The sequence below is a fragment of the Oryctolagus cuniculus genome, chromosome 11 (genome assembly GCF_051225735.1).
Source record: "Oryctolagus cuniculus isolate XC-2025 breed Fujian yellow rabbit chromosome 11, ASM5122573v1, whole genome shotgun sequence".
NCBI classification, from domain to species: domain Eukaryota; kingdom Metazoa; phylum Chordata; class Mammalia; order Lagomorpha; family Leporidae; genus Oryctolagus; species Oryctolagus cuniculus.
In genome coordinates, this window is record NC_142877.1 from 114,859,316 (window position 1) to 114,875,919 (window position 16,604).

Below are 16,604 nucleotides of genomic sequence, written 5' to 3' on the forward strand. Positions count from 1 at the left end.
CGGCTCTGATGGTCCCCTGCCCCGGAAGAGGGCCCTCAAAGGGAGCCGTCTCCTTCCAAACGTGCCGGGTGACATGGCCATCTCCAAGGCCTGTGGGGACAGCAGGCAACAGAGGTGAAGCCGGCTGCGTGTAACCTGAGGGTTGGCTCAGCATCAGGAGGTGAGTGGTGGGGCAGCCGAGCCCCGTGTCGGCGGCTGGAGCTGGAGCTGGCGGGCACGAGAGCACGGGCCCAGGGAGGCCGGGCCTTTCCCTGCAGACGGTGTGTGCGTGCATGTGTGTGCGTGTGCGCGCGCGAGTGCTGACAGCCCACGTGCTGAAGTGGGGGCTGTCGGGCCGGGCTGTCGTCCGGGGGCAGGGCCGTCAGGGTGGACGGCGGCTGGCCCGCCACGCTGCACCTCCGCCCGCAGGTTCCTGTGGGTGTGTGGACGGAGGCTTCCCCCGAGCCAGCACTTACCCTGTTGGTTGTGCACACTGCAGCGTGCCTACACAGCCAGGAAGTGGTGGCTGAAAACCCACAGTGGTTTGCTGATGTGGGGGGACAGGACAGGAGAAGGCAGCAGGCAGGGCGTGTGGGTGTCGGCAGCCTGGGGCCCGGGCAGGTGGGGGCTGCCTTCCTTGTCAGCCAGTCCTCCCAGCAGCACTGGGGGGGAGGGGGGCGGGGCTTGCAGATGCAGACGGGGCTGGGGCCATGGGTTTTCTCAAGGTCACGAGTGCATGCTGGGAGTGGAACTCCTGAGCCAGGCTCTTCCAGCAGGTTGCCTAGGCTGTAAAGCTAACTTAGCCCTGAGTGGCCACTTGCTAGTTCAGTGCCCTTGGCTGCAAGACCTTGAGAGCTTTATTTTCTACCACCATTATCTCAAGTTTACAGAAATTCAAGTGCTCCTGAGTGTTGCTTCATTGGCACTCGAAACGTCCCAGTAGGTCGCTGGACACGCACCTGTGCAGGGGTGTCACTCACTGAATAAGCCTTAGCCCTCTGAAAACAAGGCAGTGCGTGCGGTGACCCAAGTTAAATGTATTCTATTGGTCAATTAGTTGTCAAACATTTGCCCAAGGCTGTATGAAGTCTAATTCGTTGGTCCTAAGATAGGTGTGATGAAAGGAATTGTTTTCATTCCCGGATGCACAGGCTGGAGGGGGTGGGAAGGAGGAGAGCCCCTGGGTGACCTTGGACAAGGTCGCAGGACGTGGGCGTGGCTTTCGCTGTGACTGGGGCCCTTTTCCCGAGAAACCGTTCAGTCTGTCTGAGGCTGCAGGTCTCAGTGGCTCCGAGAGTAGGGCTGTGGTGTCCCTGGGCAGCGTCCAGGGTGCTGTGGGCACCCTGGGCTCCCCCAGGCAGGGCAGTGCTGTGTGGCCATGCGACATGGCTGGAAGCCAGAGTGGCTGGGCTGACTGGGTGATGACCCTGCGTGGCGAGGGGTAGGTCCAGTGGCCAAGGCCGGGCTCCGGGGCTGACTAAGCGATGGCAACAGCCCTCCGAAGCTCCTCGCTCCGCTTGCGGTCAATGTCTTCCATCTCCCGCAGTTTCTGCAAAGGGCAACAGGGAGCTGGTGTCGGGGCTGGAGCTCGGGGGGCCAGAGTGTGGCCCCGAGAGCCGCGGCTGCCCCCGGCCCGCCTGTCCTCGCGTCTCTGGCCCCACACTTGGGTGCGGCTCCCCGATGCTGTCTCCTACCTGGGAGATCTCGGCGAGGATGATGGCTCGGTACTGCTTGCCCTGTCCCAGAGCCTCCATGGCGGCCAGGAATTCTCTCCTCTCCTGGATTTCCTTCACCACTGCACAGGGGGGAGGGCCCTCAGTGCCCGGGCTGGGGGGCCTGTGGGGCGGTCCCGCAGCCCCCCAGGGGCTCACATTCTTCAAAGCGGTCCAGCTCGGGGCCCGGGTCCTGCCGCACCGGGGGTGCCTTTCTCCTCCGTTCCTCTGTGTCCTTCCCCGTGGCAAAGAGGTCTTGGAGTCTCCGCTTCTCCTTCTCCAGGTCTCCTGGGGGGCCCAGAAGTGGCCAGGGAGGGTGCGAGGGGCGCCCCCTGCACGCTGCAGGGGGCCTGGGCTGTGCAGGCCCCGCCCCTTCTCCCCTGGGGGCACCTGAGCTTGTGAGAGGGGCAGGAAGAGACAAACCCACAGCTGCTCTGGCACGGGCCAGGCTGTGGAAACAGGCCTGAGCCCTGGGCGGGGCCAGCAGTGACGTCAGAAACCAAGGGACAAGGGACAAGGCTGGAGCATGGGGCTGCCCAATCTGGGGACCGCGGGGCTGCTGGGCAGAGACCGGCAGGGTCCAGCTAACTGTGAAAATTTCTTGGGGGAAAAAAAGAGGAACGGGCCCTCTGTCCCCCGCAGCCAGCTCCCTTTGTCCGACTACCTCCGAACACCAGCAGTGGGCACGAGAGCGTTAGTACAAAGGCGGCCTGATTCCATGCGGCCTCCCCTGCCCCGTGGCTGCCGCCCCCACACGCGCGCGTGTGTGCACGCACACACACACGCACACACACGCACACGTACGCACGGCAGGCCCTCGCTGGGGCCCTGGCACTCACTCGTGGCCCGAGGCTTGAACTGCTCCCGGCTGTAGGCCCCGTTGGCTTGGCAGAGGCTCGCGGGCCGCAGGTGGGTCCTGGCTGCCAGGATGGGGGGCAGGTAGATGGCCGGGGCCGGCTGCTTGCAAGGTGAGCCCCTCTGGCTGGACGTAGGGCTGCACTGCAGGGGCAAGGCTCCCCCTCCTAGGGGAGGGAGGGTCCGGTGGGAGGAGCCCCCTGGCTGGTCTGTGTCAGGCCCACCCTCTGCGGGGCCGTGTCACTGTGCAGAGGTCCCGGGCAGGGAGAGTCTTTTGTTTCCAAACACTGGATTATGCTCTACTCAATTCAGTAACAGGCTCTTTCCACTTAAAGTGCATCAGACACCTTTCCAGGACACTCCCAAGTGTAACTTATTTTTATAGCTATTTACCAGTCCTTAGTGTGCACCTGATTTATTCCGCTGGCCTCTGAGTTTCAGAAACTTCAGGTTGTTCTTCCCAGGTGTGTGTGTTTTTGTTTGTTTGTTTCTTTTTTACTACTTCAAACAATGCTGCAATAAACATCTTTTATGTCAAAGTCTGTGTTGGCGCTTTTAATTCTGTAGATAACTTCTTAAACTTGCTGCTTGGGCCACAGGCAGAGAGGGACAACGTGGACGGTGATGGACACCTGTCCCTCCTGCTGTCTGCTCCCTCCCCACTGGCCTCCTCCCCCAGGCCAGCCAAGCTTGCCACTTCCTGTCTGGCCAGTTCCGGTCAGCACGGAGGTACCAGGCATCTCTGTGCCAAGCCCTGGACACCGAGGGGGAAGACAAGTCCCGCCCTCCCGGGGCTCACGCTGGGGTCAGGTGACGATAGGTGGTGTCCTCAACACCAGTGCCTCGTGGATTTCAGCGCTAGGAGGTGGCCAGGGGAGGCCTCATGGAGGCAACACTTGAGGACAGACCCAAGCTTTGCAGGCATCTGGGGGAAGGCGCTCCAGGCCGAGGGAACGGTGGCAGCCAAGCCCAGAGCCCGCACAGTGCCCCAGGAGCTGCCAGAAAGCCAAGGGCAGCAGAGGTCAGAGGTCATGGAAAGACGCCTCTACTATGTGTGAAATGGGATGCCAGGATGAGGTTTTGAGGAGAGGAGTGATCCTTGAGCTGTGCCAGGGTCAAGGCCACTCAGGTAGTGTGGAAGGCCCATGGGGACCTGGGCAGCCAGAGGAGGCACAGGGTCAGCAGATAGGCCGGTGCGCTGGAGGTGGGGTTGGGGCGGCTCCAGGGCACTGAGGAGCTGGAAGCTGGCACCGGAGCTGGGTCAGGCCTGCCTTCCTCCGAGTCCTCCGGCCCCCGCCCCCGCCCCCGCCCCACTCCTGCTTGTGCCCCTCCCTTTGGCCCACTCCCAGCAAATGATCCCGGCCTAGGTAATTCTGGGCATCAGGTTAAGGAAGGGGGATTTGTGGCTTGCCGTGGAATTTAGATTAAGCTCCCAGACAGTGAGCAGGATTCTGCTGAGAGGAGAGAAGCAGGGAGGGGCGGGGTTCTAAGAGAATCCCTGGGACATTCTGCCTGCAGTTCTGCGGGGCCACCAGCTGAGGAGCCTGCCGAGTGTGGGGACTGAGCTCCACGAGTCACATGGGGGACAGCACTGGCCTTTGGCCACCGAGTTGTCCTCCGACCCTGAACTAGCCTGACACGCCTCCCCCCGGCGGCCAGTGCTGGACAGGTGCTCCGGGACCTGCCTCTCCCTCTCCGATGCCCTCCCGACCGGCTCAAGTCCTTCCTTGGAGAAGGCAGCAGCTTTTGATGGAGTGAATACGACTCCTCTAGCCTCTCCCTCTTACATGGACGTCCACACGGGGCTCTGTTCAGGGCCACTCAGTGAGGTCACAGGAAGTCAGAGTTGTTTCCAAGATCCCGGGGGGCGCCCTGCTATTGTTCTAGAACACCCACTGCCGCTGTGGCAAGGCCCTGCCTGTCCTTCCCGGGTGTGGGATTCAGACCTCCTTTTGTTTCTGCTGGCTCCCGGGAGCGGGAGACACAGGAGGAAGACACAGGCACATTTCCTGGGGACGCATTCGTGGGGTCCCACACCCCTCCGCCCAGGAAGACTGTGGACTGCCCCTTACTTTTCATGGTGTCCCTGATGTGGCGCTGCTGGAAGTTGGTCAGCTTGGATTCTTTCATCATCACTGCAAGACACAGACGCTTCCATGAGGCCATCCCTCCATGGCCACTGGAATGTCAAATTGTATCATTCTTATCTCCGCTCTCTACAGAAAGTTTTGAATGGGAGGGAGGGAGGGGGAGGGAGAGAGGAAGAGAGGGAGGGAGAGAGAGAGAGAGAGAGAGAGAGACACCGGAGCTGGGCTGAAGCTGGAAGCTGAGAACTCTACCCAGGTGCCCACGTGGGTGACAGGAGCCCAGTTACTTGAGCCACCACCATTCCCTCCCTGAGCCCCCGGTAGCAGGAAGCCGGAGCCAGGAGCCGCTACTGACACTGAGTTCCCTGCCTACGGAGCGCTCCCTCTCCGTCTCCGGGTTCCTGATCTCACAGACTCATCTCCACCTAAGAGCTGTTACATTCATCTGCTCATGATGTGGTGCACTCTGCTCTACCGAGCAAGGGTTTCTCCCGTTCTGGGCTGAGAGCCCCAGCACCGAGCAGTGTTGAAAGCTTTGCATTTTTGTTGCTGTCAATACTTGTTCATTCAGGTGCCAGTGCTGGAGCCACAGGTCTGAGGCAGACTCCTGCCTGGTGGGATTTAGGATCTAGGGGAGCGGGCAGAACCCTGACGATCCGACCACAGGTTGAGCTAAGTCCAGCGCAGGAAGAGGTTATCTCGGGTGCGAGGGCCAACTCAGGTCCCGGCCTGGCCGCGGTGCGGGGAGCTTCGGCCTCCCTGGGAAAGGGCGGGTGGGAGGCACCCGGGCTGACTCTACAGTCTCAGCTCTGCCTTTTGGCCCCGTGCAAGCGCCAGCACCCTGCGCCTTGCCGCATCCCGGGCTCCCTGTTTGCAAAGGAGAGCAGCGACTGCGAGAGCTGAGTCAGGGAGCAAAGCTGTCACCATCGCCCTTCTCGCTGCCTTTAACGCTGACCTCGGAGCAGCTCGCAGGTCCCCGGGGTGTACGTGGCCGGCTTGGGGCAGCGCCAGGGCTCCGCTCCTTTGGTCACCGCCTCCACCGTCTCCCGCGAAGCCACAGGAGGACCCTAAGGGAAGGAGAGACGCCACGTCGCACCCCGGCCCTGACCCGCAACCTCTGCTCCCGCAAGCCCCCAGGCCCCGGAAACCTGGGAGCAGGGGTCGGGCCGCACGGAATCGTGACGTCACCGGCGCCTACGGACTCAGTGCCCCACCCTCTCACCCCGACACGCGGGCTGGTACACATCGAATCCTTATGCTTCATCCTGACGCGCTCGGGCGGCGCCCCGCTGCCCGCTGAGAGCGGCAGGGGCGCTCCCGCAGACGGAGACCCCGCTCCGCTACGGCACCCGCGCCAGCGCCCAGCAGAAACAGCGCGGTCCGGGAGACGCGCTCCGGCAACGCGGCCCTGGCTACCATGGCAACGAGGCGCGTCACTCGCGCATGCGCATATTCCCCCTTCCGGCCCGCCTGCCGGAAGGGGTTTTTCTCTGGGTCACGGCGCAGGCGCGGAATAGGCGGAGGCGCCGCGCGAGGCGGAGGCGCCGAGTTTGCGTTTGTTCTGGTGGGTCTGGGTTTCGGAACCGGTGGTTGAGTGGAGGGCGCCATGTCAGACAACGAGGACAAGTGAGTGCGGGAGCCTCGGAAGGGGCTGGGTGAAGCGGGGAGGCTGAGAGGCCGGCTTCGGGGGGCGGTGTCCGAGGGGCCTGGGGTCCTGGGGGGCCTGGGGTCCTGAGAGGCCTGGGGTCCTGAGGGGGCCGGCGGGGCGGCAGGGCGCGGGGAGCCGGGCCGTAGACCCAGCCGGGGGCGCGGCAGGGCGCGGGGAGCCGGGGCGTAGACCCAGCCGGGGGCGCGGCAGGGCGCGGGGAGCCGGGGCGTAGACCCAGCCGGGGGCTGGGCGCACTGGCTGGGCCGGCCGTGTGTCTGGCCGCGGCGGTGCCGAGGCGGGCGTAAGCATACCCCTGCCTCCGACGCTCGCCTCTTAGAGGAGGGGCAGGGCCGCACGCCCTCAGCTCCCGCGGGGTCGAGTGAGCTTAGGCGGCAGCCGGAGTTCTTAGCACAACGTGATGCAGGTGGGCGTTCGCCGCGTGGCCAGGGACTGGGAGACCTGGGGGCGGGCGAGGAGCGGCGCTCTGTTTCTTAAGGGTTGCGTGGTGGGGTGGGAGGAGAGCGAGAAGGCAGAGCCCTCAGCATGGGGACCGTAGTCCAAACTGAGAAGGCCGTCGGTGCCCGGTGCCCGAGCAGTGCTGGAGGCGGGGAGGGGGCCGAGACAGAGAGGCCGGACCGTGGGGCAGGACGCGCGGCCCAGCCGGGGAGCTGCACGGGGGGCAGCAGCCTGGAGGTCACTAGGGAGCTGAGTGGTGGCTTTGATGGAGCCGTGTGGGGGCGCGCGCGCTCGTGTGTGTACCCATGGGTACGTGCCCGCGCTCACGTGTGTGTGTGGGTGCGCGCGTGCTCGTGTGTGTACCCATGGGTACGTGCCCGCGCTCACGTGTGTGTGTGGGGGGGCGTGCTCGTGTGTGTACCCATGTGTACGTGCCCGCGCTCACGTGTGTGGGGGGGCGTGCGTGCTGGTGTGTGTACGCATGGGTACGTGCTCGCGCTCACGTGTGTGTGTGTGGGTGCGCGCGTGCTCGTGTGTGTACCCATGGGTACGTGCCCGCGCTCACGTGTGTGTACCCATGTGTACGTGCGCGTGCTCGTGTGTGTACCCATGTGTACGTGCCCGCGCTCACGTGTGTGGGGGGGCGTGCGTGCTCGTGTGTGTACGCATGGGTACGTGCCCGCGCTCATGTGTTGGGGGGGGCGTGCGTGCTCGTGTGTGTACGCATGGGTACGTGCCCGCGCTCATGTGTTGGGGGGGGCGTGCGTGCTGGTGTGTGTACGCATGTGTAGTGCCCGCGCTCACGTGTGTGGGTGCAGGTCGTTGGAGGAGATGACAGAGTTGGGGGACAGGAAGGGGGACAGTGAGGATGGAAGACCATTTCACACATTTTGCTCCAAATGGGAACATGGAATTAGGACTGGGGGGGGGCCAGCGGGAGAAGTTAAGTTTTTGTTTTTCTATTAACTTTAAAAAAATTTGTTTTTAAAAATTTATTTTTATTTATGTGAAAGAATTAGAGAGAGAGAGAGGTCTTCCGTCCACTGACTCACTCCCCAGATGGCCGCAATGGCTGGAGCTGAGCCAATCTGAAGCCAGGAGCAGGAGCTTCCTCCGGGTCTCCCGTGTGGGTGCAGGGCCCAGGCACTTGGCCATCCTCTGCTGCTTTTCCAGGCACATTAGCAGGGAGCAGCTGGGACTTGAACCAGCGCCCATGTGGGATGCGGGCACTGCAGGCCCCAGAAGTTAAGTTTTTAAGCTGGAGAGAGCCACGTGTTTAAATGCTGGTGGGTGTGGCCCATTGGAGAGGGAAGCAGGGTGATCTGGGAGCAGACAGGGTAGGACTGAGGGGAAGGGGCCAGTTTGGTTCGCTCATCAAGTGGGTATTTATTGGTGTCTGCTGCACCCTGGGTGAGATGACCCCTGGCTCTCTGCTTCCGGAGAGTGACCTCTGACCGCTGGTCTCTTCCTGTGCAGTTTTGACGGGGATGACTTTGACGACGTGGAGGAGGATGAAGGGCTGGACGACCTGGAGAATGCTGAGGAGGTCAGTATTCATCCTGCAGTCCTCGCTGCCGGACTGCCTGGCAGGGGATTTTTTTTTTTTTTTTCCAGAGATTTATTTATTTGAAAGGCAGAGATACAGAGAGGTAGAGACAGAGAGAGATCTTACATCTGCTGGTTCACTCCTCCAGTGGTTGCAGTAGCTGGAGCTGCGCCAATCCAAAGCCAGGAGCCAGGAGTTTCTTCCAGGTCTCCCATGTGGGTGCAGGGGCCCAAGGACTTGGGCCATCTTCCACTGCTTTCCCAGGCTGTAGCGGAGAGCTGGATTGGAAGAGGAGCAGCCAGGACTCGAACCGGTGCCCATACAGGATGCCGGCCCTGCAGGCGGCGGTTTTACCTGCTAGGCCACAACGCTGGCCCTGGCAGGTGATCATTCCCTCACGATGTCTTCCTCCTGTTTGTGGTCAGGGCTCTGCTGCAAGCGCCCCCAGCCCTGGCTGGTAGAGCAGCCTTGCTGGGTGGATCTGAAGGCTGTTGCCCTCCTGGTCCATAGCCCTTGACTTCTGGGCAGTTAGTTCTTCCATGTCCTTCTCTTCTTTTGTTTGTTTATTCACTTGGAAGGCAGAGTTACAGAGAGAGAGGGAGGGACAGAGATCTTCCATCTAGCGGTTCACACGCCGAATGCCTGGGGCTGGGCCACACTGAGTCTAGGAGCCAGGAACCCCATCCAGGTCTCCCACATAAGTGACAGGGGCCTAAGCACCTGAGCCAGGATGCCATCAGTTTCAATCCATTTTGCTCTCTCTTCTCTTGCCTCCTTTTTCTTTTATTTTTTTAAAAGGTTTTATTTATTACCTGAAAATCAGAGTTACTGAGAGAAAGGGAGAGAGACAGAGCAACAGAGATATCTCGTATCTGCTGGTTCATTCCCCAGATGGCTGCAATGGCCAGAGTTGGGCCAAGCTGAAGCCAGGAGCTTCTTCCAGGTCACCTGCATGGGTGGGGGCAGGGGTCCAACCACTGTGTATCTTCCACTGCTGTGTTTTTTAAATTAATTTACTTATTTTAAAGAGTTACACAGAGAAAGAGAGACAGAGGTAGAGATCTTACATCTGCTGGTTCACTCCCCAAATGACTGCAATGACCCAGGCTCGGTCAGGCAGAAGCGAGGAGCCAGGAGCTGCTTCTGGGTCTCCCACATGGGTGCAGGGGCCCAAGGACTTGGGCCATCTTCTACTGCTTTCTCAGGCACGTTAGCAGGGAGCTGATTTCGAAGTGGAGCAGCTGGGACTTGAACTAGCGGCCATGTGGGATGCCAGTACTGCAGGCTGTGGCTTAACCTGCTGCACCACAGCTCTGGCCCCCTTCCATTGGTTTTGCAAGGCCAGAGCAGAGAGCTAGATTGGAAGTGGAACAGCCGAGACTTGAACTAGAGCCCATATGGCGTGCCAGCGTTGCAGGCAGTGGCTCTATCTGCTGTGTCGCAATGCCAGCCTGCCAGTCATCTCTTACCTGCCTGGATGATTGATTTCTGATCCTCCTCAGTGATACCTCTGCTTCTGCCCTTGCCCTCAACAGCCACAGAGCATTCAGAGTAAGACTTCAGAATCTTAAATTGTGTCTTTCGGGGCCAGTGCTGTGGCTTAGTAGGGTAAGCCTCTGCCTGTGGCACTGGCATCTCCTATGGGAGCTGGTTCGTGTCCTGGCTGCTCCACTTCCCATCCAGCTCCTGGCTCCTGACTTTGAATCAGCCCAGCTCCAGCTGTTCTGGCCATTTGGGGAGTGAACCAGTGGATAGCAGACCTCTCCCTCTCTCCCCCTCCCTCACCTGAAAAATTCACTCACATTTTCCCTACTTTTCTGTCTTTCTGGCCAGGAAGGCCAGGAGAATGTTGAGATCCTGCCCTCTGGGGAGCGACCACAGGCCAACCAGAAGCGAATCACCACCCCGTACATGACCAAGTATGAGCGAGCCCGCGTGCTGGGCACCCGCGCCCTCCAGATCGCGTAAGTGACGGGCCCCTGCACTGTCTCCCGCATTGGCCAGAGCCGCTGAGAGCACTGGTGGTGCTGGCCCGTGTGCCAGGCGCTGTGCTGCCCTCGGCCCTCAGGGGGCCTGTGGGCTAAGGACGTGAGAAGTAGCTGCCGCCAAATGACAGTACAGGAGAGACTGACAGTGCAGTCACCTGAGGGTCAGTGAAGCAGAAAGCGAGCTCAGGGACCCCCAGCCTGTCCGAGCTGATGAGTCGCTGGTGGGGCGGGAGGGGGGCTGTGGCAGCACCCGTCGGGCCCAGGGGAGTGGGGACGGCTATCAGGGCAGCGTGCTGAAGACAGGAGAGTGGAGCGGTGGTGGGCTGCGGGGGACTCGGGAATCTGTGGCCCAGTCGCTTCTCGGCCTTTTGGCTAAGATCAAGTGTAACAATTTGTGACCCTCCTTTTCTTCAAGTTTGGAAGGATCGCTGGGTCCAGGAGACAGACAGTGGGCAGGTGGAGCTCAGAATGTCTGCTGGCTGCAGAAAATCCTGGGAGCCACAGGCAGTGGGGACCTGCAACGCCTGCCGAGGTCACGGGCGCCCGGGGGAACCGGCCAGAAAGCACCTCTGTGCCGGCAGGTGCTGTGGGAAAGCAGGGCTCTTGACGAGGCCCATCTCCCCCCAGGCTCGCCTGTCAGCTCTGCCTTCCTGGGGACGCCCGGCGTTGATGGGCTGCAACGTCAGGTCCTCTGCCGGGAGCCGGGGCTGAGGAAAGGAGCCCCTACGACACACGGCGAACAAGCTGGTGGGAGATGGAGGAGAGGGTGCTTCAGGGAGGGACTGTGCGGATTCGGCTGCAGGGAGAGCGCTGGGTGCTGGGGGGCGGCCATGCCCTCTGGTCTCCGCAGTCCGCCCGGCGGGTGGAGACCTCAGTGAAGGGTTTCACCAGGAGGCAGCCCCGCCCTCAGCCGTTCTTCAGCAGTAGCAGTGGCCTCTTGGCCTGGGGGTGCTGCGTGCTCTCCTGGGTGAGCGTAGCGCCGCACTCTGGCCTTCTGCACCAGCAGTCACGGCGCTCGTGAGTTGCGTGTGGCCGTTGCGGTGTAACGGGAAATTCGGGTTCTGTCTCACTCGCCACAGCGTAAGCACTCAGCAGCCACATGTGGTTAGTGTGACCGCGGGGGTAGCACAGATACAGGACATTTCTGTCACTGTAGAGCATGCTCATTAGTTCTTTTCAACCAGAGCCTCCTTGTGGAGCCGTCTGTCAGCACTGTCACTGTGGCGCTAAGGGAAGACACGGTGCAGTCTTCAGGTGTCCCTGGCAGGGAGGTGGCCCTTGCACAGGTACCCAGAATTCAGTGCGACATGAGTGATGCTCTACAAAAGGTAGAAAAAGTGAGAGATGGGAGTGATTGCAGGGTCCCTGGGGAAGCTTCATGAAGGAGTTAGAGTTCTGATGGGGAATGGGTCAAGGGAAACGGCTCTCAGGCATCTCAGGTGCCAGGAACAGCAAGAAGTTTGGGGCACAGGTTGGAGTGATGTCACTTATGCCTTGAGTGACAAGTTCAGAGGACTGGAGACTAGTTGCTTGATAGGATGGAACACTCCAAGGTTCTGGGGCCAAGTCCAGCTCACTTACTAAGTCCAGGAGTCCTGTTTTTCTTGGAAACAGGCGTGGTCCACCTTGGTCTAGTCTGTAGCACTCTTTTTGGTTTAAGGTCCTTGTCTATTGTGAGCCCTCAGACAGCCGTGCTGTTCCCTTACCTGGCTCTGCCCAGCCCTGCACTTAGGCGCTGAACACATTTCTTGGATTTGTTTCTGGTGAAATGTCAGTGTGGTTTGTTGGCACCACCTGGTGGCTGCTGCTGCGTGTCGCACTGCTTCCTCACTGGGTGGCTGACATGTTTGTGGAGGCCGTGGTGCAGGACAGGTTGCCCAGGCCACAGAGCCTGCACCCGAGAGGGGCTGGAGGAATGCATGCCCTGGCAGTCATATCTTGAAAGAACAGGGAAGCATTTTTGTTACATTCTTTAAAGCTTCCTATTTGGGGACCACATAAATATTTACTAAGGGAGAGTGTAGACAAAAGTAAACGCTTGGTCTCTGCCCTTGGGAACTTCTTGGGCTCTCGAGAGTCACAAATTAGAAGGTCAGAATCAGTGGGGCAGCTTTGGAATGCAGGTTCTTGGGCCCCTTCGCTGGAGTTGCTCAGCGCGTCCGAGGGGAACTGGATCTGTTAGTGTAAACTTGAGGTGGAATGATCGGGGTGGCTTCCTGTGCAGTCCTGGGCCACCAGGAACTCATGGTCTGGTGCGGAGAACTTCCAAACAGGCAGTTACCACCCAGTGAGGTCGTTGCCAAGAGAAACATGTAAATGAGCTGAAGATTCAGCAGATGACGTCTAGCGGGGAGACACTTGAGCCTGTCCCAGGCTCCTAGGGAGAAAAGCATGTTAGGAGGCCCGCGAGGGAAACGGCACGGTGTGTGCGGGTGTCTCGTCCACTTCTGTTGCTGTAACAACAGACTTGGGACCGGCTCTTTCCTAAGAAGCTCGTTTGGCGTCTGGTCCTGGAGGGTGGCAAGTCCGCGAGCATGGTGCCGCAGCTGCTCCGTTTCTGGAGAGGGCCTTGTGCTGCATCACAGCATGGCAGGGTGCTCTACGTGACCAGACAGCAAGCTGCCGCTCCCTTACAGAGCCACTGACGCGGTTGTGGGGCCTCCCTCATGACCTTCCCGAATCCTGGTTTCCTCCCAAAGGCCCCACCTCCAACACCACTATCGTGAGTTTTGGGGATATATTGAAATCGTAGCACCAGGAGACCCTAAGTAGTTTGGCAGGGCTGGAGTGTGGGGGTACGTATAGGGAAGTAGCCTCAGAAGGTGCTAGAAAGGTGGACGGGGATGAGGCCAGGGTTCTGGCCTGGTGGCTGTTGGCATCTAGAAGGGCTTTAAGCAGACGAGTGCCCTGACCTTTGTGGCGCCCGGGAGGGGCCGGGCTGGAAGTGAGCTGCCGTAGAGAAGGAAGATGAGGGCAGCAGGGCTCTTGGGGTTGGGTTGAGGTGGTCAGGGAGATGGGCCTTAGTACTTGCTGCCCTTCTGCTGGGACACTGCCACGGCCACTGGCTCAGCCTCTTGGGAGGGTCCTTGGAAGTGGAGCCGGCATGACCAGTGTGTGTAGCCTAGTGATGCACACTTCAACTGCCATGTTCATGCACTTTTTTTTTTAAAGATTGAGTTATTTATTTATTTGAAATTATTTGTAGAATTACAGAGAGAGAGAAAGAGGTCTTCCATCCACTGGTTCACTCCCCAGATAGACACAATGGCCGGAGCTGAGACCATCCAAAGCTAGGAGCCAGGGGATTCTTCCAGGTCTCCCATGTGGGTGCAGGGGCCCAAGCACTTAGTCCACCCTCCACTGCCTTCCCAGGCCATAGCAGAGAGCTGGATCGGAAGAGGGGCAGCCGGGACTAGAGCCAGTGCCCATATGGGATGCCAGCGCCGCAGGTGGAGGCTTAGCCCACTCTGCCACAGCACCAGCCCCCTGTACACTTTTCTTAAGTTAGCAGATCTTCAGCTTGTTTCACAGGAAGTTAGATGAGGAGCAGGCAGGGCTCAGATCATGGCTCTGGCGCTTGCTGTTATGTGGCCTTGGGCAAGGTACTGACTTCTCTGCCTCGTTTTCCTCATCAGTAAAATAGAAATACAGTAGTTACTCAGCAGCAGGCGTTTAGCCCAGCGGTTACGGCGCCTGCGTCCCACCGAGGAGTCCCCAGGTTCAGCGCTCGCCTCTGGCCCCTGCTAATGCAGACTCTGGGATGGGAGTGTGTGCTCGCTCTCGTGTGCTCGCTGTCTCTCAAATAAATAAAATGTAAATATCTGTGCACCAAATAATACAGCATCAGCATCCATAAGGCAGAAATGCAGGGTCTTCGAGGGAAAATTAAAGCACATTGGGAACAGGAGACTAGCTCAGTTTTCACAGAAGTGAGAATGTGGACTGTTCTGCTGGAGTGGCTGTGCCGCTCCGCAGTCAGAATGCTGGGTACGACGCCTGCGTCCGTTGCCAGAGGACCTGGCTCCAAAGCCCAGCTCCTGCTGCTGGAGACCCTGAGTGGCAGGGGTGGTGGCTCAAGTACTTAGTCTCCTACCACCCACGTGGAGACCTGGATTGAGTTCCTGGCTCCTGGCTTTGACCCAGCCTAGCCCTGATCGCAGATGGAAACACTCGGACTCTCGAATAAAAATAAATTAATTTAAAAAGTAATTCTTGTTTCAAATGAGGCTACTGAGATCTGGGGAGAGATTCAGTCACCTGTCTGTGACTGCTTCCTGAGCTGGGTCTCCGGCAGTGCCCTTGTATCGCGCTCCCCACCACACCTGCCTGCCTAGGAGGTGACCTTTCTAGGTGAGGACCAGGCTCTGCTGCCCGTGTTGCAGTCTGCCCAACACCTGTCCTGCTCCTACAGGATGTGTGCCCCTGTGATGGTGGAGCTGGAGGGAGAGACAGATCCTTTGCTCATTGCCATGAAGGAACTCAAGTAAGTGTCCCCGATTCCGGCTCCATCCAGCAAAGTCTGGGGGGCACCCTCAGGGCTTTCTGCTTTACCCTCCACCCCTACTTTCTTGGCTGTCAAAGTCGCTGCTCGTTCCTTTAGATCCTTAGTGCATTCAGGAGTCAGCCATCGGGAGGGAGGAGGGAGAGGGAAGGGGGCATGGATGGGACAGGGTCTGCACGCCGTCTGCAGCCCTTATGTACCTGTGACTTCCCCCGCCACAGGGCCCGAAAGATCCCCATCATCATCCGCCGCTACCTGCCCGACGGGAGCTATGAGGACTGGGGGGTCGACGAGCTCATCATCACCGACTGAGCCGAGCCGTCTGCTGCCCTGGCCCCTGCCCACTTGGTTCCCGATTTCTACGTGTAAATAATAAACTATTTAGTCTTTCCGTCCCTCTACCTCCAGCTGTCTGTGATGCCAGCCCTGTTTCTGCCTGCTGCCTGGAACAGGCACCTGTCACAGTGGTCCGTGACCGTCAGCTCTGTAAAAGCACCAGGGGCCCTTCACCCCGCGGTCCCCCGCGTCCCTCCTCATCTTCCCACTCACCAGAGCAGAGGCTGCTGCAGGGAGACACCTCAGCTGCCTTCCCAACAGACAGACATGTCTTTGTGCCCAGGGAGCTGGTTGCCACGGAAACCCCCAATTTCCTTTCCTGTGGGGACTGGCTGCAGGGGCTTCTCCCTTCTCAGGAGTATCACAGAGCAGGTCTCATCAAGCCGCCCATTGTTTCCTGAGGACCTGCCTCAAGCCTCTTATCGTGGGCTCGGATCCCCTTTCAGGAGCAAGGCCCCAGCAGGAAGCGTGGGGGTGTGGTGATCCCCCACCCTCCCCAGGCAGAGCCCTGCTGAGCAGTCCGCAGCTGGAGCAAGGACAGCACACCTGCCCACCCCTGCCCCCACCCTATCCCCTTCTTCCTCGGGCCACCTCTGGGCTGCCATCCCCATGCCCTCTTTCCCAGCCCCTCTTGTGTGGGGCCTGTGCGGGATGGGTCCTGGGATAATGTGCTCCTGGGTTTGGCCTGCGCTGGAGCTCCCCTTCCTCTGCCTTAGGTGCTAATGGGTCCCCTCCGCCCCAGGTGAGCCCAGTCACACGGGCTCTTGCCTCCTCAGGGGAGGAGAGGGTGTATCTGACACCAGCAGAGACGGAAGATTGACACCCTGAGTATTCCGCCCGCCCGGCCTCCATCCCGCTGCCAGCTCCCCTTCCAGGAAGAGGAGCTGGGCCCGGCTGACCCCAGCAAGAGGCAGGGCCCCGGGACAGCGCACCCTGCTCAGTGGGGAGAGGATGAGTGTCGCAGGGGTGGGAGGGAAGCGTGCTGCTCAGGAGAAGGGTTAATTCCGGGAGCAGTGGACTTCGCACCCCTGCCACCCTCCTCCGAGCCCGTGGAATCCTTTAATCAAGTTGGGTGCTGAAATTTCAGCTCTGAAATGCCGCCTTTGTGCTGGCATCCAGGCAGCGGCCCCGGAGTGCGGGGGTCACTTTCTCGGCCCCGTTTCTCTAAATGGTCTCTTTGTTTCCTGCTGGGCCACTCAGTATCAGATGTGATTAAAGAGAGATGGGGTTTGGGCGGGAGGAGAGGGGGTGGGCTTAACCCTTAGGGGATAAGGGTGCAAGGGAAGTGGAGGAAGGGGTGTTCCCCCTCCCCGAACGTTCTGCTCTTGCAGGGAGCCCCTTGCTACTCAGGCCTGCCTTCTGACCTCTTGAATGGAAGGCCACCTGCCAGCGCTGGTGGCTGGTGTTTCCTCAGCGTGGCCACACTCCTTCTCCTAGGAGCTGCTACCCTGCTGAGGCCCAAGCGTGCCCGGAGCCTCTGGTCTTCCGATTTCTCT

General features: G+C 60.0%; 2 protein-coding genes across 5 annotated transcripts; one reads left to right on the forward strand and one right to left on the reverse strand.

Annotated features, from left to right (window-relative positions):
• Positions 1-820: 820 nt before the first annotated feature.
• C11H22orf23 (chromosome 11 C22orf23 homolog) lies at positions 821-6,092 on the reverse strand. 3 transcript variants are annotated; one of them, XM_008252019.5, is made up of 7 exons: positions 5,856-6,078; positions 5,589-5,700; positions 4,619-4,681; positions 2,531-2,713; positions 1,851-1,979; positions 1,674-1,774; positions 821-1,528 (listed from the first exon to the last, which is right to left on the reverse strand). In XM_008252019.5, the coding sequence occupies exons 1-7, from the start codon at positions 5,895-5,897 to the stop codon at positions 1,457-1,459; spliced, it is 702 nt and encodes a 233-aa protein (XP_008250241.4). In that variant the 5' UTR covers positions 5,898-6,078; the 3' UTR covers positions 821-1,456. The 3 variants fall into 3 exon arrangements, with proteins under 3 accessions (XP_008250241.4, XP_051696008.3, XP_089163743.1); XM_051840048.3 differs by having other exon boundaries at positions 1,359-1,774; positions 5,856-6,092; XM_089307617.1 differs by having other exon boundaries at positions 1,359-1,774; positions 2,531-2,611.
• A 51-nt stretch (positions 6,093-6,143) lies between these two features.
• Positions 6,144-15,173, forward strand: POLR2F (RNA polymerase II, I and III subunit F). 2 transcript variants are annotated; one of them, XR_016216340.1, is made up of 5 exons: positions 6,144-6,259; positions 8,214-8,283; positions 10,117-10,247; positions 10,899-14,754; positions 14,994-15,173. XR_016216340.1 is itself a non-coding variant. In XM_089307618.1 (5 exons), the coding sequence occupies exons 1-5, from the start codon at positions 6,240-6,242 to the stop codon at positions 15,082-15,084; spliced, it is 384 nt and encodes a 127-aa protein (XP_089163744.1). In that variant the 5' UTR covers positions 6,144-6,239; the 3' UTR covers positions 15,085-15,173. The 2 variants fall into 2 exon arrangements, 1 of the variants encoding a protein (XP_089163744.1); XM_089307618.1 differs by having other exon boundaries at positions 14,683-14,754.
• The last annotated feature ends 1,431 nt before the right edge of the window (positions 15,174-16,604 follow it).

Bases quoted from the DNA above. Each gene is read 5' to 3' on its own strand.
- POLR2F (XM_089307618.1), top strand. From the start codon at position 6,240: ATGTCAGACAACGAGGACAA. The intron at 6,260-8,213 runs GTGAGTGCGGGA...CTTCCTGTGCAG, and splicing joins ATGTCAGACAACGAGGACAA to TTTTGACGGGGATGACTTTG. The intron at 10,248-14,682 runs GTAAGTGACGGG...CTGCTCCTACAG, and splicing joins ACCCGCGCCCTCCAGATCGC to GATGTGTGCCCCTGTGATGG.
- C11H22orf23 (XM_051840048.3), bottom strand. From the start codon at position 5,897: ATGAAGCATAAGGATTCGATGTGTACCAGCCCGCGTGTCGGG. The intron at 5,701-5,855 runs GTGAGAGGGTGG...TCCTTCCCTTAG, and splicing joins GTACCAGCCCGCGTGTCGGG to GGTCCTCCTGTGGCTTCGCG. The intron at 2,714-4,618 runs GTAAGGGGCAGT...TCCCTCCCCTAG, and splicing joins CATCAGGGACACCATGAAAA to GAGGGGGAGCCTTGCCCCTG.